At 43.0% G+C, this 12003-nt stretch overlaps 1 protein-coding gene across 1 annotated transcript in view; it reads left to right on the plus strand.

Annotated features, from left to right (window-relative positions):
- The window catches only part of LOXHD1 (lipoxygenase homology PLAT domains 1), a gene marked incomplete at both ends in the record, with an annotated part of 189042 nt that overhangs the window by 89155 nt on the left and 87884 nt on the right, over nt 1-12003 (plus strand). The window contains 5 exons of the mRNA XM_083883544.1: nt 693-853; nt 1169-1255; nt 3858-3993; nt 6327-6481; nt 9783-9943. Of these exons, the coding sequence (XP_083739670.1) occupies nt 693-853; nt 1169-1255; nt 3858-3993; nt 6327-6481; nt 9783-9943 (700 nt within the window). The remainder of the gene's footprint in view (nt 1-692; nt 854-1168; nt 1256-3857; nt 3994-6326; nt 6482-9782; nt 9944-12003) is intronic.

Below are 12003 nucleotides of genomic sequence, written 5' to 3' on the forward strand. Positions count from 1 at the left end.
AAACCTTTTGGAAAATATCTTTACACTGCTCTGAGCGTGTTTGTCCCATGTGATGCAGCCTCACTAGGGACAGATACCTTAGTGGGCTTTGAGACAGCCTGTTCTGCAAGAAGCGTTTTTGGGATGATTAGTCCAGTCTCAGGAGGCTCATTATCTCAGGATGAGGTGGTAACATGTCTGTTACCTATTCCTCCTGTTCCTCCTATTCCTCTTTGTTCCAGACACAGATCAGACAAATTTTTAGGCACTACCTGGAGCTGCATTGCACTGTGCACAGCCAACTGGAGACTCCTTCTCACTGACAAAAGGAAAAATTAATATTTCCCTGACTTTATGGTCTTTGAAGCTTGGGCCGTAGGTATTTGACAAGTGAACTGAAAATACATGGTTGGGTCACACCCCTCCATTACCCTGTTAGTAGAGTATAACAAGAGAATATTGTTCACCTGAAAAGAGGTTATTTATATTTTTCTCATTTTCTTCTAATGAAACTGCAGAATTATATTTCCAATCTCACTTCTGCATGTTATGCAGCAGCTGATTATGTTTGTGCAGAAAAAGATGAAAGGTCTTTGTCTTCCTTCATCCAACCCTCTCTACCTACCAGGGGAAACAATGATAATTATGTTTCTCATCAAGTCACCCTATAAAAATTACTTTTTAAACCAAGTATCTTTAACCTTTCTTTCTAGAAAACCCTTGGTCTCTGTGGATCTGGACAAGTGACATTAAAAATGCAGGAACAGATGCCACCATCTTCTTCCAGATTTATGGAGACAAAGGGAAGTCGGATGAGATGAAGCTAGACAACAATTCAGACAACTTTGAAACTGGACAGACTGACAAATTCATGGTATGAATCTTGTGCAAGTGGCAGGTTTGGCTTGGTATTGTTTCCCAGAGCTTTACTTTCAATCCCAGGCAAAAAGTCATCAGGATGAGATTTTCACTCCATTAGATCCTTCTAAAGTTGAGATGAAATCCCTCCATTTGGTGCAAATGGATTTACTTGCCCATGGATATGGCTTGTCTTCCCAAAACAGGGAATAGGTTGGTATTTTTGACTTCTCTCTGAATTACCTCTTCAAAGATGCTTAGAGGTGCGCTTTGTGTGTGTGCTTTGCTGACTTACAAAAATGGATATTGCACCTTTTTTACCCATTTACAGATAGAGCTCCCTGACCTTGGCACCTTTTACAAGCTTCGGATATGGCATGAGAAAAGAAATCCCTTTGCTGGCTGGCATCTGAATAAGGTGAGGGGACAGCCAGGGAAGGCAGACCTGGAAAACCAGGCTGGTGACAAAGGTGTGCAGTGCCAGTCCTGGGTCACTGTGCTCCCCAGCTGAGCTTGAGGTGCAGTGCTCTGAGGTGCCTGTCTTGTCAGAGGACAAGACAAAATGGTCTAAAGTTGCACCAGGGAAGGATTAGATTGAACATTAGGGAAAGTTCCTTCATGGAAAGGGTTGTCCAGCCCTGGCACAGCTGCCCAGGGCAGTAGTGGAGTCCCCATCCCTGGAGGGATTTAAATGCCACATGGATGTGGCACCTGGGGACAGGGGTCAGTGGACTTGATGATCCTGGAGGGCTTTTCCAACCCAAATGATTGTGTGATTTTGAGTGTGGGAAATGAGAGCAACAAGGAGAGCCAGCTCCCAACAGCCCAGACTGATGGTGAAAATCCCACTTTCCCACCCTTCCCATATCAAATGACTGATATACTCATCTCACTGCCACCAGGGGTTTCTTCCTTCCTCTCCAGAAAATTTCCTGTTCTTAGACAGCACTACTGTATAGAAAGACAAACCCACTCCTTCTATGGCTTTACAATACAATATTTACAATTTCATATTACAAATATTGTATTTACAATGCAATATTTACAATTTGTTAACATAAAAACCTGATCCCAGCAGAGATTGCAGTGTAGCATCCCCTGCCCTGAGGTACTGACAGCCCTGTGATGGGGGGTGAACTCCTGCAGGCTGGAGGAGGCCATGGAGGCTGTGCAGAGGAGAGGACTGTGCTGTGTGGGAGATGACAAGGATGACCTTGATCTTCACTCACACATCCTGTGCTCCACCAGCATTGATTTCTGTGCTGTCACCCCTCTCCTGGGTTGTCTGGGCAGCAAGTCCACCTCTGAGCTTCACCCCCGCTCCTCCTGAACAGCTTGGATGGCACTCTCTGCACCCAATAAAACACAGGCTTTGCTCTGCACCTGTAAATAAGTGTGTTGATAAATCACAGTTTACAACTTGGAGCTTTTCCTTGGGCTCCTCTATTGTGCTTTGACAGATCCTGCTGTCCTGCACTGTCGTGGAGCTGGGAAACCATCCACTGCCAACACTCATATGGTGGGAGAAGGTGTCTGGCTGGGCTCTTTTATGACAAAGAAATTTGCTGGTCAGATTTTGGGCTGCTGCAATCATCCCTACTAGTTTGTCCACAGATGATAAGCAAAAATATTTGTATCTTCCACAGCAGTGTACTTCCCTGTGGTATCTTATTTTCCTGCAGAAAAATGATGTTGAGGAAGGACAAGAGGTAACTTAGAGTGTGTTTAGGAATCCCTTTTTGCCCTACTGTCTAAGTGAACTGGGTTAAGATGCATGAAATTAATTGATGTTCTTCTGATTGGACTCATTTTAGGCTCTTTTCAACCTAAATAACTCTATGACTTTACTAAAATCAGTGTGTTCATATATGCCCACTCTGATGTCTTCTGGATGCATCAGGTTCATGACACATGAACCCCAACACTTGTGCACCCATTGTAGCATCCAGGAAATGAGATGAAACCTGAATGATGCTTTGTTCCAGTCCTCCCCCACATTTCATGCCTGGTTTGCTTTGTGCCTGGTCAGGTTTCCATTTTCTATCACGAGAACCTACAACAGGAACACTGGTCAGGCCAAAAGTCCCTTGACCCCAATATCCTCTCTCTTGTGTCACATAAGTTCATGGTTTTTAGAAGTGTAAGAAGAAAGACAAGCATTTATGCTACTTCCTCCTAACATTCTTTCATGTTTTGAATATTTCCAGTTGGACATTTACTCCCTAAACTGATCTACCAAACAGAAGGCATTTAGCAGGTTTATTTTTCCAGTTATTAGTTTGAAGTTTCCAGCCTCCCCTTGAACATCTAAAACTTTCAGCAACCTTAATAGCTTTTGCCAAGGACTTCACAGGCTGATTGTGTCCTTCTTTTTTTTTTTTTTTTTTTCTTTTGCTTAGAACTTTGTTCCACAGGCATCATTTGATGCCCTGCATTTCTTGAGGCAGAAGAGGGAACAGCTGATCCCTCTCTGCCTTTTCCATTGTCACCTGTGATTTTACAGACCTTCATCATACCCTTGCTTTACACACTCCAACAGACAACAGCAGACCACCACCTTATTTGCTTATTTCTCCTTTGGGAGATACTGCAGATCTTTTTTCAGGGTTTCTGCAAAATTTTTGGGTCTTTTTTCCCCCTCAATTGATTCTCATCAGCAAGAACCAGCAGCACAAGCACCATCCCCAATTTGCTCCTTGGGGTTGTAGAGTGGCACATGGTGAGCCCTTTACAGAGGCACAGAATTCCTGAAAAGTTCCTTCCATGGAGTGACTGGAAGGAAGAACTGATTGAAAGGAGGAATGAAAAGCCATCAGCTGTGACAGGCTTTGCTCCATGCATCACTGCAGTGCACAGGCTGGACGATCTCGTTATTAATGTGTTTTATTTCTCTGCTGCTACCTACTCTTGCCTCCCTGGCAAAAAAAAAAAACCAAACCTGTCAGGATCTTGTTGCCTTTTTTTTTTTTTTTTTGTGCCTTCAAGCCTCTGAACTCACGCGGTGCTTTGGTTTAATGAAGGTAACTCTGCTGAAAACGCTGACAAAAGAAAAATACTCATTCAACTGCGGCCGCTGGCTAGATATAAATGAAGAGGACAATGAGATCGTGCGGGAGCTCCCCGCCGAGGGATCTCTGGTGACTGAAGTCATGCCAGGTGAGAGCCACGGGCTCTGTGCAGGGGCTTGCTTAGGACCTGAATAGAAAGAAACCCTCTTTGTGTGAGAGATGCACAGGCAGACTGATGCAATTCAATTAACTTCTCTTTCTGGCACTTTCTCTCTGCAGTATTTTCTGTGTGCATCATTAGCTGCATGAAGCCTGAGAAATCCCAGCCTTTTATTAATTTTTTTTTTTTTTTTTCTTCTTGAGCAGATTTCTCTGTGGTGGGAAATGGGAGAGATCTGGACACGGCACAATTGTTTCCAGGGCGTGGGCTTTTTTTTTAAACTTGTAATTTTTTTTTTTTCCAGTCTCCCTTAAAATGTGAAATGCAAGGTTTGAGGAATATTCATGGAAAGCAAGCTTAGCTGAAATGCAATCTAAAATTTGACAATCATATTTTGGGCTTTAAAGTTTTATCTAGTTATATGCAAATTTATGCAGCTGTATGTATAAATATATAGTAAGTTGCACAGCACAGTGGTGTGTGCATATGTATCTTTCAGTATGTATGAGCAATCCAAACTATTTATTCTTTTAATTGAACTAGAGATTTAATTAAGGAAAGCTGCAGAACTTTGCCCTGGCTTCCTGGAGTGGCCACTTCTGCCTTGACCTTGTGTCACAAGAATTAAATCTACTTAGAGGGAGAATTTAGGAGAGCAGAACATCTCAAGGTAGCTGGTGAGATTTTTCATCTTTCCACCAAAGCATCGACACTCTGTAGACCTTGAGTCCCCCGTTTTCTGAAATTTCTGGTTCTGACATTGGTGATCTGCATGCAGTGGAGCAGTTTCACAGAAGAGGAAGAGTAATTGTAATTGCAGATGTTATTAAAATGTAAATAAAGCTGGTTTTGAGATGTATTTTTAATCAACTGTGGAGAGGGCAGCTTGAATCCTCACTCAGGCACTTTCCTGTGTGGAGAATTTGTGCTGAGCAGAGGTGAGATGCAGCACCTCCCTGTTGGCCTTGCAGGTGGATTTTGGAGGAAGGGTGGGAGTACTGCTTCTTGTCCCTTCCCCAAGCTGGATAAAGGGGGATCTCTCTCAGAAGCTGGTCTTGTTGTGATATTTCTTCCTGGAAATCCTTCACCCAATGGGATGGGAAGGCAGAGAGGAGGGAATGGTCAGGGGAGGAAGGTGGCAGATCAAAATCCATCCAGAAAAACTGTATGATGATCTTAACGGTTAAAAGCAGGCAAGACAACTCGATCTCCTGCATAAAGTTTAGACTCTTGGAGGAATGACCTTGGGGGCCTTTTCCAACCTTCATGATGTAATGGTTTTGTGATTCTATGATTATAACTGTCCCAAGGGGATGGGGCCAACTGGGCCTGTCTTGTCCCATAAATCCAACATGAAAAGCCCATTCCTCACATCTCTGAGCAATTGTCCCTTTCTAACTCTTCTTATTTGCCTGTCATGGCCCTGGATGCTGAAAATGTTGTTTTCCCCACACACATTGCAAGGTTCTCCACCTCCAGGGCCATCTTGGAAAGGCAGAAGCAGAGGTAGCAGGACAGGGGCACTCCACCTCATGAGAGGGCCAGGATTTTTATGTCCTTGTTTGGAGGACTTTTATGGGTTCACAGTTTAGCACTTGGAGCTTTTCCTTGGGCTCCTCTAATGTGCTTTGACAGATCCTGCTCTCCTGCACTGTCATGGAGCTGGGAAACCATCCACTGCCAGCACCCATCTCCAGGGGTAGGAGGGCAGCAAGTGCTGCTGTTATCATATGGTGGGAGAAGGTGTCTGGCTGGGCTCTTTTATGACAAAGAAATTGCTGGTCAGATTTTGGGCTGCTGCAATCATCCCTACTAATTTGTTCACAGATGATGAACAAGAATGCTTGTATCTTTCACAGCAGTGTACTTCCCTGTGGTATCTTATTTTCTTGCAGAAAAATGATGTTGAGGAAGGACAAGAGGTAACTTAGAGTGTGTTTAGGAATCCCTTTTGTCCCCAGTGTCTAAGTGAACTGGGTTAAGATGCTTGAAATTAATTGATGTTCTTCTGGTTGGACTCATTTTAAATGATGTAAATGAAAGAAATGAAAATGATGTAAATGTAAATCATCTAAATGATTCTATGATTCTATGACTTTACCAAAATCAGTCTGTCCATATGTTCTCTCAATGCTTCAGGTCTTCCTATTTTAGCTTCATCTTTCCCCCCTTTCCCAAGCGGTGACGCAGAAACGCGCAAGTCAATACACCGGCAGCGGTTCAACACAGCTGGAAGCACAAACACCTTGAAAAAAAAGTAAAATTAAACGGCCATTTATGGTATTTCTGGGGTCGTTTCCCCAATTTTTGTGCCTCCCCAGTGATCAAGTACCGGGTGACAGTGTGCACGGGCACGGTGAGTGGGAGTGGCACCGACGCCAACGTCTTTGTCTGCCTCATTGGCGATCAGGGCGACACCGGCGAGCGCGTCCTCTACAACTGCATCAACACTGTCAACAAGTTTGAAAAAGGCAATGTAAGTTGGCCCAGCAGCACCCCAACGAAAGGTTTTTAAGAGATTACATAATTTATTTTTTTTTAAATATTTTTTTTTATTATTTTTTTTGTGTGTGTGTCTAAACTCAACTGATTTCCTTGCCAGCTTGGGCTAGGGAAACAGGGAGAAATAAATCTCATCGTAAGAGGTTGCAGCTGGAGGGAGGGCTTGGGTCAGGAACAGTGCTCCCTTGCTTGATGCATGCTCGTGAAAGAGCCTCTTGGTTTGCTCTCCCCAGCTAAGTTCTGACTGCTGAAATTGCATCTTCAGATTGGGGAAGGCTTCCAGGAAATCTTCCAAGAATAAAAGAGAGCCTTTTCCCTTCCATCTAATATAGAAAAAAATTTGGCTCCCTGGGGTCAAAGGAAGAAAAAGCATCTTATTTAATGTGAAAGTCAGAACCCAAAGCCTAACATGTTTCCTTTATAATTCCTCTAGTCTCCTTCAACCATGCTGCACTCAATTTTATGTCTTATTTTCAAGCTGATTTTCAATAGATTTTTGTCTGTCCATATCCAGAATGCAGGGGGGGTGGGAATGGACTGAAATGAAGACAGAGCTTATTCCCTGGAAAGCTGGAGATAATGAAGTCGAATAGTAGTTAAAGCCCTTGCAGCATTGGCCGTATCAGCAAGCAAATAGTTTGCTGATCTGATCTATAGGGTCAAGCTACTTAATATGTATCCAATTTTGGATCTCTAGGGTCCAACTTAGACTGGTAAATTGTAATCAATATCTCCAGAAGGAGATTTTGAGAATCTGATCACAGAACTCTGCAGATTTCTCATCTCTTGTGTCATTATTTGATTGAAGGTTCAGAGTGGAAAGAAAATGAAGATAAAAGGAGGTCACGTTTTCAAAATAGACCACTGAATTTAGGCTTCTGAAATATGCATTAGCACTTTGAATTTGCCTTTGAGTGTCCAGAATTTCCAATTCTTCACTGAAATCACTGGGCTCTTCTAGACTTTAAAAGAATTTTCATCAAGTATTTCTTGGCTTTTAAGATCTGTCTGTGGAAACATGGCAATTATATAGTGTGAGAGTCCATTCTGCTTCTAAATTATATATAGGTTTGCATAAATGGACTTTCCAAACATGTTCTTTTTTTGCCTATGCATTGACATGATAGATATTTTCGTTTTAAAAGGTAAATCCAAGCTGTAAAGGATGTCATTTTGTCATTAGATGAAGCCTGTGTTTGTCAAAATGATGGCAAAATGAGTCATGTCTGGGTGGTGAAGAGTGTCTCAGTGCAGTTCCAAAGAAAGATGCTTGGATTGCAGAGAGTGCAAACATTTTAAATACAGATCATAGCTATTTTATGGGATGCTCCATCCTTGTACAAGTCCAGGTTGGATGAGACTTGGATCCACCTGGTGTCTAGTGGAAGGTGTCCCTGCCCATGTTAGATCCCTTTAAGGTCCCTTCCAGCCCAAACCATTCCAGGGTTCTGTGATGATTCTATGATATTTATTCACAAAAATAAGTTGGAGGTTAACTTACATGAAGGAGGATAAAAAGGAAAAAATAATTTTGGCAATCAAATTATATGATTAATAGTATGCAGATGACATAAACCAAACTGGAGCCCATTAGTGGAAAACTGCTCTCCTGGCATGAGGAGCTGAAAGCTGGTGAATGAATGGGAAGTTGTTTAAGAATTGATCCTGACAAACTTAGAGCTCATATATTCAAGAGGCTGAATGAGTATATCTACACTGATTAACTCAGATACCCTGTTAAAAAGAAATGTTGCTAAGTCAGTACGGTCTCTAATCTACAGCCACTTAAACTAATACTACCTTGATTACCAATTTAACTTAAAAAGTTTGCCTGCAGATTCAAACTAACAGCCTGTGTAGAAAGTAAGATTTAAAGATGCCTCTAAATTAGGTGTATGCTCTGTTGTGGTTTCAGTTAGTTACTTACTCATTAATTTATATCAGCCATTAATAAGTAAGGTAAGCATCAGGCCTAATGAATTAAATTACATTGACTTGGACTGAGTCAGTGAGGTTTTGATGCCTTAAATCCCCAATTCAGCAGTTTTGAGTGTGTAAGTAGCATTGGCATATGTAAGCCCATCATTAACACTTTAAGCAGTGGCTAAATGCTTAGCTGTCTTCATTCTGAAGGTCAGTTTGGAGTCCTGAATGATGATATAATTCTTATAATTTTAATAAATTTCAGTATTTGCAAAAATGCTGCCTTGCCACTGTGCTTCCTGGGAGCTAACTGGATGCATGCTACCACCATGAGTGCCTTTGGGAGATGAAGAGCAACCAAAAAATAGTGATTATCTTCCTCTTACCTAAGCAAGGCATCTCAGCCAGGTGGCAACCACAGCAGTCATGTCTCCTTGTTGGGCTGTACACTGCAGATTTGCTGTGTGTTTACACACAGTATTTACCATGCTTGTGCCATGTGTGTGCTTCCGTAAACGGGGCACAGATACTTTTGGCTGGCCTGGTTTCTGGAGGAGTAACTCTCTCTCTTAATGCATTTCTCTTCCCTCATCATCAGGGGCAGTTGGTGCCAGTCAGCTCTTGTGTAACAGAGCTCTGCTCTTGAGGGGCCATCCCTTGGTCTAATCTGTAGGTTGGTTATTTGAGCCTATTTCCAGGGGAAAAAAAAATTAAAAAAAGAAAAAAGAAAAAAGAAAGACATCAAATCCATGTGTCTTGTGGGGTATTGAGGGTATTTATCTGCTGAGTTTGGTTCACACTGCCCTCCAAACACAACTCATGGAGCAACTAGAAAATACTCCTGTGCAGCCCTGCCCATACTGGCATGCCAGGAAATTAAATGAGGTTTAATTGTGCTGGGTAGTCAAGGCTGTCAGACTCTACCACACTGTGACGACTTTGAATTGTGCCTCCAAAGACCTCTGTAGATTTGGTCTGAAGTGACCTGCTTCTGGCTTCTCAGAAAGCTTATATCTGAGCAGGGGTTTGAACTTGGATTTCCTGCCTCTCTGTATGAATTTCTTAATAATCAAATTACTTCTCTTTTTTTACAGTTGTGTAGGGCATGCAATGACATGGCAGATTTAAAATGCTGGTGGATCATATATTTACAAATCTAACCTTACACATCTAGCAGAAATATTCAGGCTTTTTGTTCTTTGGTAAATTCATGCTTTCTCCTTCATCTTGTGAAGAATTATCTTGCAGCGTGCTGATGATGTTGGTTTGATTGCAATAATAAATTTCCGTTGTTTGTTTTCTTCTTTTAAGGAGAAATATTGCCTTACCTTTTTTTATTCTCCTCCTCAAAGGCTGATGAATTCTTCATCGAAGCAGTAACGCTGAAGCAGGTGAGGAGGGTGAGGATAGGGCATGATGGCAAAGGAGGAAGCAGTGGCTGGTACCTTGCCAAAGTGATAGTGAGGGAAGAAGGACAGCCAGAAAGTGAGGCTGTGGAATTCCCCTGCTACAGGTACTGGAAAACAATGCTTGCAGATTAAGTCTCTGTCTTTGCATTTGCCAGACTTTAAAAAGCCTTGTTGTTGGTCCATGACTGGAATTTTCTGAGTACAGCTTAATCCTTTTTATTTATTCATTTGTTCATTTATTTTTTGCTAAGCCTGAAAGCAAAGAGTGTGTTTTGGGAGGTTTAAGATACAGCTAACTCCCTTTACCAAATGACCAGCAATCTGGATTGTGAGCTTCTCAGCAATTAACTCAGTAATGCAGAGAATTTCCAAAAAGACAAAATGCAACCTTCCAGTACCACACCCTGTGTCACTGCAATTGCCTGCTGCAGAAACACACTCTGCAACCTGCTGGTGTCACTGCATGTAACGAGGCTCTGGTCCCTCACATGCACATCCCATCTTTCTGGGAGCAATGGGATGCTATTTTTTGTGTTGGGAGCATGCACATTTATTATGCTGCCATCTTGAGAGCTCCTTGCATGAGGGGAAATGCATATTATGCAGACAGAGACAGTGGTAGGGCAGAGGGCTGTGGCTCACCCCTGTTGGTGGGTTGTAAGTGTAGTCTTCTCCTCCCTAGACAATCAAGCGGCCAAAAAAATGTGCTAAAGCTGCCTGTGGGAAACAAGATGCATGATCTGTCCTGGCAGTAGCTGGGGTCTGCCTCAATGCTGCAGCAGAAACTAGAAAGAACTAGGTGAAAACATTAAAGATTAACTCCAGTGTGGTCCCACTTACCCTCTCAGGATGTCCACCCTGTAGGATGGACGTCCAGTGAGCTCCATTTAACAACACCTGTTCTAAAAATTCCTCTCCCTGGGACAAGTGGAATTGTAAAACTCAAGCACAATTATTTTAAAATTGAAGAAAAAAAGGTAAAGCCTCTAAGCTGGCTACTTGTCTCTTGAAAGAACTCCACTATGATGAGGGGAGCCAAATACAAAAGAGGAGCCAGCCCCAGCCTCTTGGCATTGCCAGAGCCCTGTCACATCAGAGAGAAAATTCACCAGGGAGACAGCACAGAGCAGCAGATACAAGTCATCTTGGTTGTGAAAAGCAAGCCAGTCTCTCCCTTGTCAAAGAACAAACAGCCACACAGTCACTGCTGCCTTTTGATCCACATTTAACAACCATATGTTTCACTGAGTCAAGCAAGCAAGCTAGACAGGTTTTTCCTTGGTCATGAAGTGTCCATGTGAAGGGCTGTACTCCTCAGAGATATTTCTGTGTCTAACTGCACATAGCAGCTGGCTCATTTTAGAGATTTCCCTTTTGAATTGTCTCCTTATGTGGCTGCTAAAAGTGGGTGTCTCCCATCAGCCCAGAATGACCCCCTTCCCCTTCAGTTTGCACCTGTGGATCAGGAACACCAGTGACGGGAAAAAGACAGAGAGAAAAAACCCAAAACTTTATCCCAAAAATACCCATGGTGTACCTTCAAGGCTTCAGGTCACCAGCGACGGAATTCCACTCTTCTTATCTTTCTAAAAGTCTATTTCCCCCCACGAGCGATACCAGCGTTGCTCTTTATCTGCTGTCCTTGTGCCAGCATTATCTCTTTCCTCTCAGATTGGGAAGGTGACATGACTGATCGCCACCGAGCACAGGGACAGCTGATCCCTCTCCATCCCTTTGGTGCCCGTGCCTCCCCGGGAGGCTGCGGCACCATCGCAGAGTACGGGTGTCGTCATGGAGTCTGCAGAGATCTGAGGGAGAAGGTGCTCACCCACTGCATCCTCCAGGGCAGGGACAGACAATTCCCTTGGCCTGCAGCGTTTGGAGGTTCCTCTCCACTCCTGCAGGCCAAGGATAGCAGCTCGAGTCCTCACTGCTTTGGCAGGAGCTCAGGGAGTTGAATAAAGGTTTGCCCAAGAAGAGGCAATGTGAGTGAGGTTGGTTAGAGACTCCATCCAAGGGAGTCTGTGGGTTTGTTATCTTCTTTTTCAGTTGGTAGAGCTGGTATTAAATGCTTGAGAGATGCAGTTTGTGTTCGGACTCAGTTGTTTATTAGTTCTTATCTTTGTTACAGTCTCACAAGCTGTGATTTCTAGCTAACAAGGTG

The sequence above is a fragment of the Zosterops lateralis genome (assembly GCF_965231275.1).
Source record: "Zosterops lateralis genome assembly, chromosome: Z".
Taxonomy (NCBI): Eukaryota; Metazoa; Chordata; class Aves; order Passeriformes; family Zosteropidae; genus Zosterops; species Zosterops lateralis.